Below are 22,691 nucleotides of genomic sequence, written 5' to 3'. Positions count from 1 at the left end.
TCATAATGTTTTGTGCATGTACATGTTTGTAGAGCTTGTAGCAGCAGCTCACATCTTCATTTTTCTTCTGTGTCAAGGCTTTTATGTAACAGAGACCTCAGATTTTTTGGTCCTACTGTTGAAGTTGTTTTCTTTATTATTGTGTTCCTTTAAAACACAATAATAAAAGCACAGTATGTTTTGACACATAAGATACATGCAAAACATTATCATTTACAACTTATAGCTGTAATTTTAAATTTGTTTGTTTTTCAGCTTAAAAAAAGATTTCAACTATACTTAGAAATACTAAAAAAGTAGTGTGTCTTATGTTTCCTCATGATTATATTCAGAGTTTGCATTTTGGTAGAACAGTAAAATGTGTCCTCCTATGACTTTTTTTTGAGAAAAAAAATAGAAGTCTTATAACATAAAATTCTCCATTTTAACCATTTAAAGTTTACAATTCAGTGGTTTTTGTTTATTCATAATAGTATGCTGCCATCACTGATCTCAGAATATTTCCTTCTCTCCTAAAAGAACTCCTGTACTTTCCTCTACCCTTTCCCTCCATCCCTTGAAAACCACTAGTCTACTTTCTGTCTCTATAGTTTTACCTATTCTCAGTATTTCAGGTAAATAAAATGTACAGTACGTGACCTTTTGCATCTGGCTTCTTCCATTTAGCATAATTTTTTCAGGGTTTGTCTATACTGTAGTATGTTTCTGCACTTGATTCTTTGTAATGGCTGGATAATATTCCATTGTACGAATATACCACGTATTGTTAATCCACTCATCAGTTGATGGACAGTTGTTGGGTTGTTTTCACTTTGGGCTGTTGTGAGTGAGGCTGCTGTGAACCTTCTGTAGAGTTTAACTTTATATTTTGGTTAAAGTAATGTTTAAAGTGTTTCAGGTTTCTTCTCTGTAAAGATACAATTTTTCTTTTTTAAGTAATAACCTTGTGGGGGATACTCTTTGCTTAGGTAAACACAGTTTCTCATTAAATTTTTTAAAAAAATTATTTTTAACTGAAAGATAATTGCTTTACAATATTGTGTTGATTTCTGCCATACATCAACATGAGTCAGCCACAGGTAGATGTATGTCCCCACTCTCTTGCACCTCCCTCCCACTTCCCACTCCCATTGTACTCCTCTAGGTTGCCCCTGTTTGAGTTCCCTGAGTCATACAGCAAATTCACATTGGCTATCTATTTTATATATGGTAATTGTGTATGTTTCCATGCGACTCTCTCCATTCATCTCACTTTCTCCCTCTCTCATCTCTCCCGGTCATATCCATAAGTCTCTTCTCCCTGTCTGTATCTCCAATGCTGTCCTGCAGATAGGTTCATCAGTAGCACTTTCTAGATTGTATATATTTTACACTAGTTTTAGCATCCATTAATAATTCTTGTGAGAAACAGTTATTACTATGATGATTACCATATGGTGGTATGCTAATGTTTTTCCGTATAAATATCACAAGTTGTATGTTCACTTATATCAGTATGAATTGATAGATTTTTATTTTATTCAATGTTTTATAATCTATTACTATTCTTTCTTTTGGTGCCCAAAGTGTCCCAGATTTGGCCTCTGTGAACTTTTTCAGTAAGTGTTCTGTATTCTTAAGACACGTCCCCAATCATTCTTGTGCCTTTCTATACTTTTAGGCACAGGCATAAAATAAATAAAATTTTTTTACATCTTGTAGTTTCCTGCTCTAGTAAGTCATTTATTTCCTCAAGGAACCTTGATTGCTTCTGGTACATAATTGTATTTAAAAACAAGATGAGGGGACTAGGTATGTTTATTACTCTTTTGATGTGTTTATCAGTTCAGTCGCTCAGTTGTGTCCGACTCTTTGTGACCCCATGAACTGCAGCACGCCAGGCCTCCCTGTCCATCACCAACTCTTGGAGTTCACCCAAACTCATGTCCATTGAGTCAGTGATGCCATCTAACCTTCTCAACCTCTGTCATCCCCTTTTCCTCCTGCCTTCAATCTTTCCCAACATCAGGGTCTTTTCAAATGAATCAGCTCTTCGCATCAGGTGGCCAAAGTATTGGAGTTTCAGCTTCAACATCAGTCCTTCCAATGAACACCCAGGACTGATTTCCTTCAGGATGGACTGGTTGGATCTCCTTACAGTCCAAGGAACTCGCAAGAGTCTTCTCCAGTACCACAGTTCAAAAGCATCAGTTCTTCGGCACTAAGCTTTCTTTATAGTCCAACTCTCACATCCATACATGACTACTGGAAAAACCATAGCCTTGACTAAATGGACCTTTGTTGACGAAGTAATGTCTCTACTTTTTAATATGCTGTCAAGGTTGGTCATAACTTTCCTTCCAAGGAGTAAGTGTCTTTTAATTTTATGGCTGCAGTCACCATCTGCAGTGATTTTGGAGCCCCCCAAAATAAAGTCTGCCACTGTTTCCACTGTTTCCCCATCTATTTCCCATGAAGTGATAGGACCAGATGCCATGATCTTCGTTTTCTGAATGTTGAGCTTTAAGCCAACTTTTTCACTCTCCTCTTTCACTTTCATCAAGAGGCTCTTTAGTTCTTCTTCACTTTCTGCCATAAGGGTGATGTCATCTGCATTTCTGAGGTTATTGATATTTCTCCTGGCAATCTTGATTCCAGCTTGTGCTTCCTCCAGCCCAGTGTTTCTCATGATGTACTCTGCATAGAAGTTAAATAAGCAGGGTGACAATAGACAGCCTTGACGTACTCCTTTTCCTATTTGGAACCAGTCTGTTGTTCCATGTCCAGTTCTAACTGTTGCTTCTTGACCTGCATATATGTTTCTCAAGAGGCGGGTCAGGTGGTCTGGTATTCCCATCTCGTTTAGAATTTTCCACAGCTTATTGTGATCCACAGAGTCAAAGGCTTTGGCATAGTCAATAAAGCAGAAATAGATGTTTTTCTGGAACTCTCTTGCTTTTTGGATAATCCATCGGATGTTGGCAATTTGATCTCTGGTTCCTCTGCCTTTTCTAAAACCAGCTTGAACATCAGGAAGTTCACGGTTCACGTATTGCTGAAGCCTGGCTTGGAGAATTCTAAGCATCACTTTACTAGCGTGTGAGATGAGTGCAACTGTGTGGTAGTTTGAACATTCTTTGGCATTGCCTTTGAGATTGGAATGAAAACTGACCTTTTCTAGTCCTGTGGCCACTGCTGAGTTTTCCAACTTTGCTGGCATATTGAGTGCAGCACTTTCACAGCATAATCTTTTAGGATTTGAAATAGCTCAATAGGAATTCCATCACCTCAACTAGCTTTGTTCATAGTGATACTTCCTAAGGCCCACTTGACTTCACATTCCAAGATGTCTGGCTCTAGGTAGAGTGATCACACCATTGTGATTAACTGGGTCATGAAGATCCTTTTGTACAGTTCTTCTGTGTATTCTTGCCACCTCTTCTTAATATCTTCTGCTTCTGTTAGGTCCATACCATTTCTGTCTTTCATTGAGTCCATCTTTGCATGAAATTTGTCCTTGGTATCTCTAATTTTCTTGAAGAGATCTCTAGTCTTTCCAATTCTATTGTTTATAGACCCTGTCAAAAGATAGAGCCAGAAGATTTACAAACATACATCTGTATCTATTTATAGAAATTGGTGTATATCTTTATTACTGTATATCTGTCTGTCTAAGCTGCATAATAATGTAATACAACATTGTAGGATTTATTTTAGGCTTATTCTCCTTCATGTTTTTAAATCCCAAATCCCTTTTGAAAGTGAGAAATTCAGATCCCATTTTGCAATTCATGTATTTTTAAAAAAATTATCTGTTTATTAGGTACTGGAAGTTGGTTTATATATTGTAATAAAGGTATCATATCTGGAAAAGCAGCTGCAATTTTTATCACCATCACTTTATTTTCTTGTTGTCTTTTGATTAATAGACTTTATTTTTTAGAACAGTTTTAGGTTTAAAGAAAAATGAGCAAAAGGTAGGCAGCAAGCATCCCCAAATACGTACATATGTTCCCCATCCCCAGTCTGTTATTAGCATTTTGCATTAGCGTGGTACATTCGTTACAGTTGATGTCAATATTGATCCATTATCACTAACTAAAGTCCGTAGTTTACATTAGGATTTACTTTCGTGTTATAGGTCCAGTGGGTTTACACCATGTATAATGACATGTTCCACTGCTACTATATCATACAGAATAGTTTCAGTTGCCCTTGAAATGGTGTGCTCACCTCCTGCTCTTCCTGCCCAACCCCTGGCAACTGTTGATATTTTTGCTGTGTCCATTGCTTTGCCTTTTCCAGATTGTTATATAGTTGGAATCATACAGTATATATCCTTTTTTAGATTGTCTTCTTTCTCTTGGCAATATGCTTTTACGGTTCCTTGAAGTCTCTTCATGGCTTAATAGCCTATTTTATCACTGAATAATATTCTGTTGTATGGATATGGTGCAGTTGTTTATCCATTCACCCACTGAAGGACATCTTGGTTATTCCAAGTTTTGACAGTTATTAATAAAGCTGCTATAAATGTTTTTTGCATCAACATAAATCTTCAGCCAGTGATCACAGTTGTTGAATTGTGTGGTAAGTGTGTTTAGTTTTTAACAAATGTGTTTAGTGCTGTAAGAGTGATTGTACAATTTTTCATTCCTACCAGCAATGAATGTTGCTCTGCACCCTTGCTAGCATTTGGTGTTAATGTTTTGAATTTTAGCCATTCTGTTAGGTAGTGGTGAGTCATTGTTTTAATTTGTAATTCCCTAGTGCCCTATGATGTTGAGGATTTATGCATATACTTATTTTGCCATCTTTATGTCTTCTTTGAAAGGCTGTTTTTTCAGATCTTCTGCCAGTTTTTAATTAAGTGATTTTCTAACTATCGAGTTTTAAGAGTTCTTTGTATGTTTTGGATTCAGGTACTTTATCAAATACTTGTTGTGAATAATTTCTCCAAGTCTGTGGCTTACTGTTTCATTCTCTGAATGATGTCTTTCACAGAACTTAAGTTTTTAATTTTGGTGAAGTTGAGCTTAGCATTTTTCTTTTATAAACTGTCCTTTTGTTGCTGTATCTAAAAAGTCATCAAACTCATGGCCACCCGGTGGTTGTCCTGTGTTATCTTCTAGGAGTTTTACAGTTTTGTATTTTACATTTTGTCTTATGATTCATCCTGTGTTAATTTTTGTAAAAGGTATAAGATCTGTCAACTTTCTTTCCTTTTTTTTTTTTTTTTTTTGCATTTGGATGTCCTGTTGTTTCAGCACCATTTACTGAAATGACTGTCTTTCTCTGTTGAGTTGTTTTTGTTAGAAGCTAGTTGACTGTATGTGGGTCTATTTCTGGGCTCACTGTTCTGTTCCATTGATCTGTGTGTCTGTTCTTCCCCTAGTACCATGCTGTTTTGGTTATTGTATCTCTATGGTAAGTCTTGAAGTCAAGTAATGTCAGTTTTCTGAGTTTGTTCTTCTCCCACAATATTGTGTTGACTATTCTTTCTAGATTTTTGACTGGGATTGCAGTGAACATATAGACTAAACTAGGAAGAAGTGATATCTTGATAATAGTAAATCTTCCTGTCCATGTATATGGACTATCCCTTTATTTACTTCTTTGATTTCTCTCATCAGAGTTTTGTAATTTTCCTAATATAGATCTTATCCACATTTTATTAGATTTATACCTGTTTCAATTTGTGCGGGTGCTGTGTAAATGGTGTTGTGTCTTTATTTCAAGTATCCATTGGTTATTGTTGGTATGTCAGAAAGAGACTGACTTTCATATATTAACCTTGTATCCTGAAACTATAATTACTTATTAGTTCCAGGAGTTTTAAAATTGTTGTTGTTGTTGATTGTTTGGTATTTTGTACATAGATGATCGTGTTATGTGTGAAAATGACAGTTTTATTTATTCCTTCCCATTTTGTATATCTTTTATCCCCCCCCCTTTTTTTTGCTTATTGCACTAATTAGGGCTTCCAGTAAAATGTTGAATAGGAGTGGTACAGAATATATCTTGTCTTTTTCTTTTTCATAGAAGGGAAGCATATGTTTTCTTGCCATTAAGCATAAATTTTGGATAATTTTTTTTTTATCAAGGTGAGGAAATGCCCCTCCCATTCCTAGAGTTATTATTCTTAGAGTTGTTAGAGTTCTTTATATGTTCTAGATATAAATTCTTTATCAGATACATGACCTATAAATATTTTCTTCCATGCTGTATGTTAGTTTTCATGTTATTTTTATTGTCCTTTGAAGCTCAAGATTTTTTAATTTTTAAGACTGTTTTATCTGTTATACATTTTATACTGTTAAAATGGTCTCATAGTAAGCATCCATTGCCCAATGCAAGGCAAAGAATATTTGCTTCTGCAGTTTCTTCCATGAGTTTCATCCCTTGTAGCTCTTAAATTTAGGCATTTTATTCAATTTTTAGTTAATTTTTGTATATATAGTAAGGGAAGGGTTCAGTTTCTTTCTTTTGGATATCCAGTGCCCCTAGCACCATTTGTTGAAAAGAGTATTCTTTCCTTTCTTTGAATTGGCTATTTTGGGCTCTTGAATTTCCACATGAATCATAGGATTGTTTTTATTGTTCAGTTGCTAAGTGCGATCTCAGGACTGAAGGCCCCTCTACCCTTCACTATCTCCTGGAATTTGCTCAAATTAGTGTCCATCAAGTCAGTGATGCCATCCAACCATCTCATCCTTTGTCACCCTCTTCTCCTTCTGCCCTCAATCTTTTCTAGCATCAGGGTCTTTTCCAGTGAGTCTGCTCTTTGTATCATGTGGCCAAAGTATTGGAACTTGAGCTTCAGCAGTCTTTCCAGTGAATATTCAGGATTGATTGCCTTTAGGATAGACTGGTTTGATTTCCTTGCAGTCCAAGGGTCTTTCAGGAGTCTTTTCCAGCATCACAATTCAAAAGAAAAAATTCTTTGGTGCATAGCCTTAGTTATGGTCCAACGTTCACATCTGTATGTGGCTACTGGAAAAACTGTAGCTTTGATTATATGGAGCTTTGTCGGCAAAGCGATGGTTCTGCTTTTAACTATGCTGTCTATGTTTATCATAGCTTTACTTACAAAGAGTTTATTAGTTAAAAAACATCCAATTGGGATTTTATAGAGTAGAGAGTTGAATCTGTAGCTCAGTTTGGAGAGTATGACCATCTTAACAATATTTTGTTTTCCGATCTAGGTAAAAAGGTATCTTTTCATTTTTTAGGCTGTCTTTAATTTCTCTCCTCAATAGTTTCTTGTCTTCCTGGTATAAATTTTATGTTTCATTAAATTTATTTCTAAATGCTTTATTTTGATCCTGTTGAAAATTGTTTTATTATTTTTATCTTAATATTTTTCATTTCTTGTAATAGCAGTACAGTTTATTTTTTGCACAGTGTTCTTTTAACCTCCAAACTTGCTAAACTGATTTATTAGCTATAGCAGTTTTTTGTAGGTTTATTTGAATTTCTATGTAAGATCATGTCATTTACAAGTAGAGTTTCACTTCTTCCTTTCCCATCTAGATGCACTTTGTTTTCTTGCCCATTTTCCTTTCTATAATCTCAAATACAAAGCTGAACAGAAGTGACAGAGTAAAAATCCTGCTTATTCCTGATCTTAGAGGGAGAACATCTTGTCTTTGACCTTTAAGTATGATGTTAGCTATGTTTTTTGTTTGTTAGTTTTGTAGGTATCCTTTGTATTAGGCTGCTGTAACAAATTACCACAAACTGTGTAGCTTAAAACAATGAAAAGATATTCTGTTACAGGTCTGGAGGCCAGGAATGCAAAATCAAAGTGTAACCATGGCCATGCCTCTTCCAGAAGTGCTGGGAAAAGGCCTTTCTTTGCCTCTTCTAGCTTTGCCTGTGAGTGTTCCTGGAGTTGTGGTTGAACCGCTCCATTTGCTTCAATAGTTACATTCTGGTTTTTGTTCTGTTCAGTTGCCCAGTTGTGTCCGACTTTGTGACTCTGTGGACTGCAGCTTGCCAAGCCTCCCTGTCCCTCATCATCTCCTGAAGTTTGCCCAAGTTCATGTCCATTGCATCGGTGATGCCATCCATCCATCTCATCCTTTGATGCCCCCTTCTCCTTCTGCCCTCAATCTTTCCCAACTTCAGGGACTTTTCCAATGAGTCTGCTGTTTGCTTCAGATGGCCAAAATACTGGAGTTTAAGCTTCAGCATCAGTCTTTCCAATGAGTATTCAGGGTTGATTTCCCTTAAGACTGACTGGTTTGATCTCCTTGCTGTCCAGTGGACTTTCAGGAGACTTCTCCAGCACCACAGTTTGAAGCTATCAATTCTTTGGCATTCTGCCTTCTTTATGGTCCAGCTCTCACAACCATACATGACCACAGGGAATACCATAGCCTTGACTATAGGGACCTTTGTCGACAGAGTAATGTTTCTGCTTTTTACCACGCTGTCTAGGTTTGTCATAATAGCTTCCTGCCAAGAAGCAATTGTCATCTGATTTCATGGCTGCAGTCAACATTTGCAGTGATCTTAGATTCCGAGAAGAGGAAATCTGTTACTTCTTCCACCTTTTCTCCCTCTGTTTGCCATGAAGTAATGGGACCAGCTGGAATCAAGATTGCCGTGAGAAATATCAATAACCTCAGATATGCAGATGACACCACCCTTATGGCAGAAAGTGAAGAGGAACTAAACACCCTCTTGATGAAAGTGAAAGTGGAGAGTGAAAAAGTTGGGTTAAAGCTCAACATTCAGAAAACGAAGAGAATGGCATCGGGTCCCATCACTTCATTGGAAATAGATGGGGAAACAGAGGAAACAGTGTCAGACTTTATTTTTTGGGGCTCCAAAATCACTGCAGATGGTGATTGCAGCCATGAAATTAAAAGACGCTTACTCCTTGGAAGAAAAGTTATGACCAACCTAGATAGCATAATCAAAAACAGACACATTACTTTGCCGACTAAGGTCCATCTCGTCAAGGCTATGGTTTTTCCAGCAGTCATGTATGGATGTGAGAGTTGGACTGTGAAGAAAGCTGAGCACTGAAAAATTGATGCTTTTGAACTGTGGTGTTGGAGAAGACTCTTGAGAGTCCCTTGGACTGCAAGAAGATCCAACCAGTCCATTCTGAAGGAGATCAGCCCTGGGATTTCTTTGGAAGGAATGATGCTAAAGCTGAAACCCCAGTACTTTGGCCACCTCATGCAAAGAGTTGACTCATTGGAAAAGACTCTGATGCTGGGAGGGATTGGGGGCAGGAGGAGAAGGGGACGACAGAGGATGAGATGGCTGGATGGCATCACTGACTCGATGGACGTGAGTCTGAGTGAACTCTGAGAGTTGGTGATGGACAGGGAGGCCTGGTGTGCTGCAATTCATGGGGTCACAAAGAGCCGGCTGGACACGACTGAGCGACTGAATTGAACTGAGCTGAACTGAGTGGGACCAGATGCCATGGTCTTTGTTCTTAAGTATTTGGTCTTAGGCCGGTTGCCTCACCTCCTCCTCTTTTCTGTGTGTCTCTTAAATGGACACTTGTCGTTGGATTAAATCCACTGGATAAACTGGGATGAGTTCCTCATCTTTAAATGCTTAATTTAATTGTATCTGAAAAGAATACTTTTTCCGAATAAGGTAACATTCCCAGGTTCTGGAGATTGGGACATGGATGCATCTCTTGGGGTGGGCACCATTCATCCTTACCAGGTTGAGGAATTTACCTTCTGTCTCTCTCTTGTTGGGTGTTCTGTTTTTGTTTTTTTTTTTTAATCAGGAAAGGGTGTTGGAATTTTTCAAGGCTTTTGCTATATCTATTGGATATATATACAGAGAAGTGGGATTGCTTGATCATATGATAGTTCTTGGTAGTTTAGTTTTTCTTTTCTTTTTCAGGAATGTCCATACTGTTTTCCAAACTGACTATACCTCTTTCCATTCCCATCAGTAGTACTTCCAGATCTTTTCTTCACATCCTTACCAAGACTTAGCTTTTCAAACTTGTTAATTATTTTCAATTAAAATATAATTGACATATAACATTATATTAGTTTTAGGTGTACAGCTTAGTGAATTGATATACGTTTGTGTTGTAAAAGGATTACAACAGTAAGTTTAGTTAACTTATACGTATAGTTATAAATTATTTTTTCTTGTGATGAGAACTTTTAAATTCTTAGCAACTTTCAAATATAATACAGTATTGTTAGATATAATCTCCATGAATATTATATTATCAGGGCTTATTTGCCTTATAACTGGAAACATGCCTTTTGACCATCTTTTACCACCTGCCTTTTGTGCCCACCAGTCTACCTTTCATATCTATAAGTTCATTAAAAGATTTTTTTAGATTCTCCCTATGAGTGAGATCATAATGTATTTGCCTGTCTCTGACTTATTTCCCTTAGTGTAGTGCCCTCAAGGTCCATCTGTGCTGTTGCAAATGGCAAGATTTCCTTTTTTGTGCCTGAATGATATTTCTCTAGCTTTTTCCAGTCAACAGTTGATGGGCACTCAGGTGGTTTCCACGCCTTAGTTATTATAAATAATGCTGCAATGAGTATGGGGGTGCAGATTTCTTTTTGAAATAGTTGTTTTATTTCATTTGGATAAATAGAGTGGAATTGCTGGATAATTTGGTAGTTCTATTTTTTGAGAAACCTCCATACTGTTTTCCACAGTGACTGAACCAATTTATAGTCCCATCAACAGTTCATAACTGTTCCCTTTTCCCCACATCCTCACCAGCACTTGTAATTTTCTGTTTTTTCAAGAATACCATTCCAACAAGTATGTGTGTGTGTGTGTGTGTGTGTGAGGTGATATTTCTGTGGTTTTCATTTGCATTTCCTTGTTGAATGATTTTCATGTATCTATTGACTCTTTGTATGTCTTCTTTGGAATAATGTCTATGCAGATCCTCTGCTCATTTTTTAATTAAATTGTTCTTTTTTTTTTTTTTTCTATTGAGTTATGTGAGTTTTTATACATTTTAGAGATTGCATTTTCTCAACTCCACAAAGCTAGGCCTGCTATGGAGAACTTGTTATTTATTTTCCCCAGGGCATTGCCTGAAGTGTGCAAGTGCCTAAAGTGTTCAAGGTTATGCACATTTCGCCACTCAACAGAGTGGAGCCAGTTATACATGTGTGCTCGTGCAAGGGTGTGTTTGGGGTCCTGGCTACATGGGGGAAGGATATATGGATTGTTGGCAGCATGCGTACGCTAGCTTGTGTGAATCTACTTCATCCTATGTAGTTTATGGCTGGGGTTGTTGGTAAAGTTCCTGAGGTAGTTAATAGAAACCTTTGCCCTCCTTGGGTTTTGTACCCTGGTTGCTGAGAGCCCTGATTTCCCTCCCCTGCTGATCCCATTATGAATGGCGTGAAAAAGAAGTGGGCTTCTTGGGCATTACCCTGCTTGGGCGGACGCTAGTCACCCACTAGGCTGTCTCTTTGCTCATGGGAGAAACAGCAGCTTGAAGAAGTTTTTCTTGGCAGTGAGCTGTTGTTGCCTTGGGGCAGGTGAAGTGAGAAAGTTAAACTGTTACTAATCGCTTCCTTCCTGTTCTTGGAAGTTTTGCTCTGAGTAGTGCTAGGACTTCTCTGCTGGACTGCTGGGCTCTCACAAATGTCCTCCTGTCTCCAAGTAGTTGACAAAATCACTGCTTCTGTGGGAGCACCAAGGCGGTGTTGACTGAAAAAATAACGCGCAACCTAAAAGTTCAGAATTATGTTTTATTTGGTGGACAAATCTAAGGACTTAGGCCCAAGACACAGCATCTCAGATAACTGAGAGACTGCTCCAGAAAGGCAAGAGAGAAGCCAGGTTAATAGGAGTTTTTGCAGCAAAGTCCATGTAGTCAGAACATCAGAAGATTACTGTTACTTAAGGAAAACCAGACATCTCAAATGAAGGAACTTAGCACTTTTTTCTACGTATGAAAAGATACAAAATCGAGGCTCATAGAAATCATTGCTTTGAGATGCACCTCGGCTATCTGGGGCCAGTATCTTGTGCTTCTCATCCTGAGTCTGCCCAGGGTGCTCTGTCCAGGGTGGCCTCATTGGCGGCGTTCTGTTTCCATTCTGAGTTTCCTCAGGGCTCACCATCGAGGTTGCAATGTGATTGCTCTATGGCTGCAGCATCCTTTTTTTTTTTTTTTTACTGATATGACAGGCAATATTTTTTATTCTCAGCAGGAAAGTCTTATTACAGCACCTTGATAATGTCTCTCCCCTGTATCTTCTTATTCTGGCTTATTAAAAAATTCAACATTTTCATATGCCATCCCATTGCCTTTTGGCTCTTATTGTTTCTGATGAGAAGTCAGTTATTTATCTTATGGGGGTTCTCTTGTATGCAAATAACCTTCTTTCTTTTGCCCAAGATTTTATCTTTGGCTTTCAGTATTACTATTTTATGTCTGAATGTGGCTCTTTCTGTACTTTTTTCTTACTTGCAGTTTGTTGAGCTTCTTCGATATGTATGCTAATGTTTTTCATCAAATTTAGGAAGTTGTCAGTCATTATTTCTCAAACAATTTTTTACCTTTTCCCCCTCTACCTTAGAATTCCCAGTAAATCCATGCTCTTGCTGTTAATGGTGGTGTACATTTCTCATAGACTGTTCATTTTCCTCTCTGTTTTTGGAATTGCAGAATCTCTACTGATTTATCTACTAGTTCACTGATTTTTTTCTTTTACCTGCTGAAATATGCTATTGAGCCTCTGCTAAATTTTAAAATTTCAATTTTATACTTTAAAACTCCACATTTTTCTTTTCCTGGTTATTTTTCTTTGTTGATGCTTTATATTTAATAAGACATTGTTATACTTCTTTAAATTTTGTTTTCTTTAAGTATTTTTAATGGCTGCTTTAGAGTCTTTTTTTGTTTCATCTGGCATCTGGATTCTCTCAAAGGTGGTTGCTTGCTGTTATTCCTGTGTGTGGCATGGGTCACACTTCCCTATTTCATTGCATGCCGTAATTTTCCCCGAAAGCCAGGCATTTTAGGCAGTACATTGCAGCAACTCTGGATCCTGACTTTTCCTCCCTCCCTGAGGCTGCTGTAATTTCATTTGTTTAGAGACTTGGCTGAATTCTTTTAGTGAAGTCTCTTTTTTTCTCCACATGCGTCCTCTGATGTTCCTCTTCAGATGGTACAGGCTGGGGAGGCACATAGTCACCCTGGGATGATCGGGATTTTAGCAGAGTTCTTCGGCTTTTCCTCTGAGCTCTTTGTTAAGCTATCTGCCTCTGTTTGTATCATCCTCACCCCCTGTGAAGTGAAGTCGCTCAGTCGTGTCTGACTCTTTGCAACCCCAGGGACTGTATGTAGCCTACCAGGCTCCTTTGTCCATGGGATTTTCCAGGCAATAGTACTGGAGTGGATTGCCATTTCCTCACACCCTAGCCTCTACTAATTGCCAACTGATAGTTCTGTTACATTCAGCAAAGCTCTGTGGGCATGAATTGCTCCACGGTCTGAATTGCATTTTATACCTTTTACAGTGGTAGTCTTTGAGGCTAGTCATTGATGTTCTGACCCCAGGAAGGCTCTTATTAGCTGTCTTTCCACCTGATTCTCTCCAATAAACTTCTGGTTGGTCTATTTCTAACTTTTTATTCTCACATAGATACTTGAGAAACAACCTCCATTGTTTCTGAAGGCTTTAAGGCTTGAAGTTTGCTGCCCTGTACCCAGTGAAGTCAGGTTCCCTTGGGAGAGCTTTGAGCCTTTCCTTTTCTTAGGCTGCCTCTCCCTGTTGGGGATAACCTCACTGTGATTGCTTTGGAAGTATAGGTAGGGGCTTGTAGCTTGTTCTTTCAGTGACACCACTGTGTTATGTACACTGGATATTGATGGTAGCCTTTGCTCTTCTCAGCCTTCCCCTTTTATCTTGGAACTGTTGCCCTGTAAATTAGGGGTGAAGATTTCTGGGCCATTGTGTTCTTAATCTGTCTGTGAGGCCTGGTGTATAGCTTCCACCCTGCGAGTGGGAGCAAGGTAGAGAATGAGCACTCAGACCTCTTGTGCTTTCTCCTTGAATAGAGCTTCTGCCACCAAGAATTAGGGGGCATGAGAAGTATTGGCAATCTGTTGCTCCTGGTTGTATATTATTGGCCTGAACTAGGAACTGAGGGACAAAGGAGTATTCTGTTCTCAACCTTACCAGCCTGGGGTTGAGCAGTCTTGCTGAACAGGTTGTGTATGTGTGGGGAGGTGGTGGTAACGGGACAAATGAGAGTTGGTAATGAGTCAGGTATCATGATCTGTTGCCATTCTTACTGAGATTTAGTTGATGTTCCTGAGTAATTATTTCTTTATTTGTTGTTGCTGTTGGCAAAAGGTTTTGAGATCCAAAAAAGACATTTTGTTAAAAAATAATTTTTACCAATTATAGTTCTTTCCCTGGGGAGATTGTTTATGGATCTCCTTATGTTGCCTTTCTGGAGGTCAGTTCCATATTCTTTAAGAATTTGTGGTTGTTCAGTCACTCAGTTGTGTCCAACTCTGCGACCCCATGGACTGCAGCACACCAGGCTTCCCTGTCCTTCACCTTTTCCTGGAGTTTGCTCAAACTCATGTCCTTTGAGTGGTACTAAATCTATGGTTTTTGAGATAGTATATTTGCCTTACTAACTGTACCATACATGTTAACTGTGTTTATATTCTGATTCTTTGTTTGTACTAGGGATTTATTTATAAAGTATTGACTCATATTGTCCTGAACCTTTAATATATATTAGTTCATTCAGGTAAAGTATACTTGTGAACATATATTTGTAGTTTTTCTCTCAGAATTGCACTGTAATTAATTAAAAGAACATTTACCTTAATTTTATTGTTTCTCAAAAATGTATTGAGATTTTCAATTATACGCAATATAGATATATCTCAAAAATAATCTTAAGCAATGAACATGAATACAAATGAATACCAACTATGTCCTTACGTTTTGTAAAGCACAAAGACAGCCATCTAAATGTTTGCTGTTAGAATCAGAATAGTGGTAATTTTTTATTTTTTGGTCTTAGTACTCATTACTTAGTTGTGTTCATCTTGTAGAAATTCATTGGGTTTTAGACCTATGTGCACTTTTATGTATATATTTAATGAGTTAAAAAACATTTTATTGGATCCATATGAGTCTTATAGTTTTAACTGCATACTGTTTAGAGTAAATTTATTACATTTAACTATTTATTTCCTTTGGTATTTAAAACTGATTATAAGTCAGTCCTCTAGTTTAAAGAAAACTTGTTTCCTACTTTTATAAATAAAAACAAAATGCAAAATATAAATTATTATGAAATCATTAATGATTATGTTTAATATTGTGTTTCCTCAAAGCATTTTAAGGTACTCTGAATCTCAAAGTATTTTTAAAAAATATTGACGTTTAGAGGCCATTTGTTGAAAGTAATAAAGCGTGTTATTTTTACAATTCCAAGGAAAATTCTGTATTCAAACTCGATCCTTTCTGTACTTGATATAAGATCAGGGAGGTCTTTTTATCTTTTGTAATACATTTTTAAATTTTATCCTGTAGGACTATTTTGAAAGAAAGTGGGTTTGCCAGATACCTTCATTCAGCTGTTCTTATCAATGGAGCTATGCTTATTTTTGGAGGAAATACCCATAATGACACTTCCTTGAGTAACGGTGCAAAATGTTTTTCTGCCGATTTCCTGGCATATGACATAGGTATGTATCTGTTAGGACTGTACAAAGTAGGAAATACCAGAAATTTTTCATGTAGAGATTCTCAAATACATTACTAGACAGCATGTGTATATGTCATTTTAGAGAGAGAAATTTAGTGACAGATTTTGAAAGGAATTCTCTCCAATTTCAGCATAAATAGTAGTATAGGGGAAGGGAACAAATGAACTGAGGTGAATTAGTGGTGGAGGCAGGGGAATTGAGAAATCTGGGTTTGAGTGTCCTATTTGAAGGCTTTTATGTTTTGTATTCCTACATGAGCACTTTATTAGTCTGTTTTGTTCGACTATTACTGTGTTAGTTTTGATAATGGATAGATATGAAGCACTACCAGATTTACATTGCAGAGAGTAGGAATACAAGCATTTTAGATTTAGTGGGGATGAGCACAGAAAAATTTAAATTAAACGCACAAGATATACTTTCATGGTACAGGAAGCTGATAGAGAAAGACATATAAAGAGAGAAGAGCTAATGAAATAATGTTTTGGGACAAAATGGAAACCCAGAACATATCTAAGAATGGAAGTAACTAAGTTTTTACCAGGGAATCTAGAAATATAATAAGTCTATGGTTTTATTTGATTTTAATTATCTTATCTATAGTTCTATAAATTTCTGAATGTTAAACAATGTATTTATTGAAATACTAAATTTAGCTACCTGTTAGACCACTGTAATGAAAAAATTTCTTCTCTCTGTATATTATAGATAAAACCTAGCTGATTTAAATCTTTAGCAGCACTTAAGAGCACCTTTTATTGATTGTGTGAAGTAATATACCAATTTTAAGCTATTAAGGAGCATTTTGATAAATAAAAATAAAAGAGACCAAAGAATAACACATTTAATGGATATAAGAAGTATACTTCCGCTCTTAAACATCATAATGGTACATAATCTACTTTGGAAAATTATTTCAAGTGTCAGCATATAAAGAAAATTATGAACTATTAATAAGCACTTTGACTTCTAAACTATTGTAAGCATGTTTGGAAAGAAATTCCTAGTAATAAAGTTAGGCATAGTTTTAAAAACTCTATGAGTATTTGCATGTGAGTCATCATTGAAAAGAATTCACTGTCTTATAGAGCCTAAACAGTTTAATATTTGCCTTTTTGAAATAATAATTTGAAGTCATGATTCATGATGAAATGGGATTGATTGTCTTGGCTTTTATAAGGGTTAAAAAATCAGTGCCCCAGATCCAGAAAATCAGTTAAATGAAATACAGAATCTAGGCTGGCTTATTATGATCCGTCATTGCCAAGTTGGCGCTATCAGCATATTATTTTGCCTGTGGTGTTGAGACAGTAAGCTTATTTCTCAGGAGGTGGATGAACATTTTATGTGTTTTTCTTCTAGGAATTAAAATCCTAGAAAAAGTGTAGAATTTTGTTGTTATTGTTAAAAATCCATGAAGTGAGATGTTGAACTTTTGAAAAGATTCGTCAAGCAGCTTCTATTCAATTTCTATATTTTAATGAGAAGATTAATGTTGAGCTATTTTGTAGCTGACATAGTGGGAATTTACTTTTATTTCTTCCATGTTGTTCAAGATAACCATATTTTAGGTATTATACATTTAAAATATACCAAGGTAAGAAACATTAGAAATACGTTTTTCAGAGAAAGAAAGGGCTCAGATTATTATTATTCTAATAGCTACTCTTTATTAAGTCAGTTCCAAGAGCTAGGTACTATTGTTGCTGTTTAGTTGCTAAGTCATGTCTGACTCTTTTGTGACCCCTGCCAGGCTCCTCTGTTCATGGGATTTCCCAGGCCAAAGAATACTGGAGTGGGTTGCTATTTCCTCCTCCAGGGGATCTTCCTGACCCAGGGACTGAACCTATGTCTGTTGTATTCCAGGAGGATTCTTTACTGCTGAGCCACCAGGGAAGCCCTATAATAAGAGCTTTATTTACAATGTCTGTAACCTCTCTAATAACCTTGTAAACAAGATTTCAGTAAACTCAATTTTAGATTGTTAAGCACAAGACTAAAAGGAATTAGTCCAAAGCCCTGCTGGTGTAAATCCAGTTTTGTTAAAAACTCCTAAATTGATAGTCTTTCCACTTGACTACACTGTGGTGTCTAGTTGACTCCACTGTATGTTCTCAATTTTGTCAATAAATTATGAGACACTTAATTTTTAGTAATGTTTAGTAATTTTTAGTAATGTTTCTTAATGCTATGGAAAAAGTAAAAATTGCTCAGTCGTGTCCAACTCTTTGCAACCCTATGTACTATGAAGCCCATGGAGTTCTCCAGGGCAGAATACTGGAGTGGGTAGTCTATCCCTTCTTCAGAGAATCTTCCCAACACAAGGATCGAACCCAGGTCTCCTGCACTGTGAGCAGATTCTTTACCAGCTGAGCCACAAGGGGAGTCCAAGAATACTGGAGTGGGTAGCCTTTTCCTTCTCCAGGGGATCTTCCGGACCCAGGAATCGTACTAGGGCTTTCTGTATTCCAGACAGAGTCTCTACCAGCTGAGCTATCAGGGAAGCCCAATGCTATGGAAAGATAGAAGCAAATAATTAGTTTCATTTTTCAAGCAAATTGTAAAATTGGAGGAAGAATAGCACGTTTTAACAGTATTTTTTTTAACATAGGTTTTTGTTTTCCCTGTGCTAGTAAGTAACAACAAAAACAAAAACAGCCTTACAATCAATACAGGATACAAGCATTTTGTTTTACCTTACTTGATTATTTCTCTGCAGTTCCCAATAAAGTCTTCCTTCCCTGCCCAATCTGTATTTATTCTCCTGGGTTTGTATCATCAAATATTGAAATATTTTCTTGGGAAAAGTGCTTTTCACATTTCAGAAAATGCCTTTCAAAATAATTGTTTTCCTTATGAAGTATAATTTTGTGGAAATAAAATACGACCATTGCATAATGAACCGACTATGAAATAGATCCTTTCGGGGGAAAAAGTCATGTTGCTAGTTTTTCTCTTTTGTACAGTACACTTGGAGTTTATGGCATATTTAATTGGAATGCACCTTAAGATTTAGTTGATTGCTTTGTGTTCTGTGATGTTTAGACAATAAAAATATGTATGGTAATACTAATTTTTCATTGCTCTAAAATGTACTATTTCAACCGTACTGCCGTAGTAAATTTTATATAGCCAATATCATTAATCTTTGAGGACATAACCTTGCCTTCCCAGTTCTCATTATACTATACATGATGGATGTAGAAGGCATATGATGGTGATTTTCAAGCATGACTTACCTTGGCATTCCCTTTGAAGGTTGAAGGGAGAAAAATCAGTCCTCAATAATCTGATTCTCTTAGATTAGGCACTGCGTATTCATATTTTTTTAAAAAATGACTCTTCACAAGTGATCATAGAACCAGCCTGGTGAATAAGACTCAGTGGACTGTAACAGATAAAATGATATGTTACTAAATTTTCTAGCTTGTAAATCTAGCTTGAACACATTTTAAATCTGAAAACTTTATTAATATATTTTTGTCATTGTTAGTGGTATCATTATTACACCTGATTCAAGATTAAAATGAATCTGTATCTAGTAAAGATACAGCCTTGTAGTACTGTTGAGGCTAAAGGTGCAATGGAAGAACTTGTCTTACTGAGCTGATCTCAGGTTATTAGTTACATTTATGCTTTAAAAAAATAATTTATTTTTGGCAGTGCTGTGCGGCTTGCAGGATCTTAGTTCCCAGACCAGGGAGCAAACCTCTGCCCCCTGCAGTGGGAGCACAGAATCCTAACCACTGGGCTGCCCGGGAATTACCGAGACATAGTTTTACTTTTCGGGGCTTCCAAGGTGGCTCAGTGATAGAGAATCTTCTTGCCAAACAGGAGACATGAGTTTGATCTCTGAATTGGGAAAATTCCCTGGAGAAGGGAATGGCGGCCCTTTCCAATATTCTTGCCTGGGAAGTCCACTGACAGAGGAGCCTGGTGGGATGCAGTCCACAGGGTCACGAAGAGGCAGTCACAACTTAGAGGCTAAATTACAGGAGCAGCAGCATTTATGCTTTTAAGCTGTTTGTCTGTAAAATAGTGTCATGAAAGTTAGTTTTGTAGGGTCCATGGGATAAAAGGAGTCAAGCAGTTTGTAAATTTTTCATCTCTTTTAGTAAACCACCAATCTTTTGAGGGGTTCGACTGAAGATTTCAGCATTTGCAAATGAGAGATTTTCCTGAATTTAAACATACCTTAAAGTTGAATTGAATCTTGGGACGTTATTTCAGAATTATCAAAAAATATCTATTATAAGATCTTCAGTAGGCCTAACATAATTATGATGGTTTTAATTACAAATGGTGGTTATTAATTTTCAATTAGAAGACTTATCTAATAGTTAAGATAATGCATAGAATTGTGAAACAAGATGAAAGATAGCTCAGAGATAAGTTGATTAAATTGTTGAGAGGGTTATTTCAGAATAGAGTAGGGTGTCAGATTTACATAAGAAATACATCATGTAAAGTGAATTACCTAAATTTCAAACCAAAACAATAGCACAATTAAAAAAAATAAATTTCCTGCCTATTACAGTTTTAATTATGACATTTAACATGTTCAGTTCAGTTGCTCAGTTGTATCTAACTCTTTGCAACTCCATGGACTGTAGCATGCCAGGCTTCCCTGTCCATCACCAACTCCCAGAGTTTACTCAAACTCATGTTCATTGAGTCGATGATGCCATCCAACCATCTCATCCTCTGTTGTCCCCAATCTTGCCTTCAATCTTTCCCAGCATCAGGGTCTTTTCAAATGAGTCAGTTCTTCATTTCAATTCAGTTCAGTTCAGTTGCTCAGTCATGTCTGAATCTTTGTGACCCCATGAGTTGCAGCATGCCAGGCCTCCCTGTCCATCACCAACTCCCAGAGTTCACTCAGACTCATGTCCATTGAGTCAGCGATGCCATCCAGCCATCTCATCCTCTGTTGTCCCCTTCTCCTCCTGTCCCCAATCCCTCCCAGCATCAGAGTCTTTTCCAACGAGTCAACTCTTCGCATGAGGTGGCCAAAGTACTGGAGTTTCAGCTTCAGCATCATTCCTTCCAAAAAAATCCCAGGGCTGATCTCCTTTAGAATGGACTGGTTGGATCTCCTTGCAGTCCAAGGGACTCTCAGGAGTCTTCTCCAACACCACAGTTCAAAAGCATCAATTCTTTGGCGCTCAGCCTTCTTCACAGTCCGACTCTCACATCCATACATGACCACAGGAAAAAACCATAGCCTTGACTAGAAGTACCTTTGTTGGCAAAGTAATGTCTCTGCTTTTCAATATGCTATCTAGGTTGGTCATAACTTTTCTTCCAAGGAGTAAGTGTCTTTTAATTTCATGGCTGCAGTCACCATCTGCAGTGATTTTGGAGCCCAGAAAGATAAAGTCTGACACTGTTTCCACTGTTTCCCCATCTATTTCCCATGAAGTGATGGGACTGAATGCCATGATCTTCGTTTTCTGAATGTTGAGCTTTAAGCCAACTTTTTCACCCTCCACTTTCACTTTCATCAAGAGGGTTTTTAGTTCCTCTTCACTTTCTGCCATAAGGGTGGTGTCATCTGTATATCTGAGGTTATTGATATTTCTCCCGGAAATCTTGATTACAGCTTATGTTTCTTCCAGTCCAGCATTTCTCATGATCTACTCTGCATATAAGTTAAATAAGCAGGGCGACAATATACAGCCTTGACTTACTCCTTTTCCTATTTGGAACCAGTCTGTTGTTCCATGTCCAGTTCTAACTGTTGCTTCTTGACCTGCATACAGATTTCTCAAGAGGCAGGTCAGGTGGTCTGGTATGGCCATTTCTTTCAGAATTTTCCACAGTTTATTGTGATCCACACAGTCAAAGGCTTTGGCATAGTCAATAAAGCAGAAGTAGATGTTTTTCTGGGACTCTCTTGCTTTTTGGATAATCCATCGGATGTTGGCAATTTGATCTCGGGTTCCTCTGCCTTTTCTAAAACCAGCTTGAACATCTTGAAGTTCATGGTTCACGTACTGCTGAAGCCTGGCTTGGAGAATTTTGATGATTGCTTTACAAGCATGTGAGATGAGTGCAATTGTGCGGTAGTTTGAGCATTCTTTGGCATTGCCTTTCTTTGGGATTAGAATGAAAACTGACCTTTTCCAGTCCTGGGGCCACTGCTGAGGTTTCCAAACTTGCTGGTATATTGAGTGCAGCACTTTCACAGCATCATCTTTCAGGATTTGAAACAGCTCAACTGGAATTCCATCACCTCCACTAGCTTTGTTCGTAGTGATGCTTTCTAAGGCCCATTTGACTTCACATTCCAGGATGTCTGGCTCTAGATGAGTGATCACACCATCATGATTATCTGGGTCGTGAAGATCTGTTTTGTACAGTTCTTCTGTGTATTCTTGCCACCTCTTCTTAATATCTTCTGCCTCTGTTAGGTCCATACCATTTCTGTCCTTTATTGAGCCCATCTTTGCATGAAATATTCCCTTGGTATCTCTAATTTTCTTGAAGAGATCTCTAGTCTTTCCCATTCTGTTGTTTTCCTCTATTTCTTTGCATTGATCGCTGAAGAAGGCTTTCGTATCTCTTCTTGCTGTTCTTTGGAACTCTGCATTCAGATGCTTATATCTTTCCTTTTCTCCTTTGCTTTTCGCCTCTCTTCTTTTCACAGCTGTTTGTAAGGCCTCTTCGTATCAGGTGGCCAAAATATTGGAGTTTCAGCTTCACCATCAGTTCTCCAGTGAATATTCAGGGCTGATTTCCTTTAGGATTGACTGGTTGGATCTCCTTGCAGTCCAAGGGACTCTCAAGCATCTTCTCCAACACCACAGTTAAAAGCATCAATTCTGCAGCACTGAGCTTTCTTTATAGTCCAACTCTCATGTCTGTGCATGACTACCGTAAAAACCATAGCTTTGACTAGACGGACCTTTGTTGGCAAAGTAATGTCTCTGCTTTTTAATGTTCTGTCTAGATTGGTCATAACTTTTCTTCCAAGGAGTAAGCGTCTTTT

The 22,691-nt window shown here is 37.5% G+C and overlaps 1 protein-coding gene across 1 annotated transcript in view; it reads left to right on the top strand.

The window, feature by feature from the left end:
• ATRNL1 (attractin like 1) overlaps positions 1 to 22,691 on the top strand; it is an 808,908-nt gene that overhangs the window by 124,183 nt on the left and 662,034 nt on the right. Inside the window, exon 10 of the mRNA XM_018041487.1 lies at positions 15,525 to 15,679. Coding sequence (XP_017896976.1) covers positions 15,525 to 15,679 — 155 coding nt within the window. The remainder of the gene's footprint in view (positions 1 to 15,524; positions 15,680 to 22,691) is intronic.

Source organism: Capra hircus, chromosome 26, assembly GCF_001704415.2.
Source record: "Capra hircus breed San Clemente chromosome 26, ASM170441v1, whole genome shotgun sequence".
Lineage (NCBI taxonomy): Eukaryota > Metazoa > Chordata > Mammalia > Artiodactyla > Bovidae > Capra > Capra hircus.
Note: the sequence above shows the minus strand (reverse complement) of the source record. Positions and strands in the feature narration are given on the sequence as shown.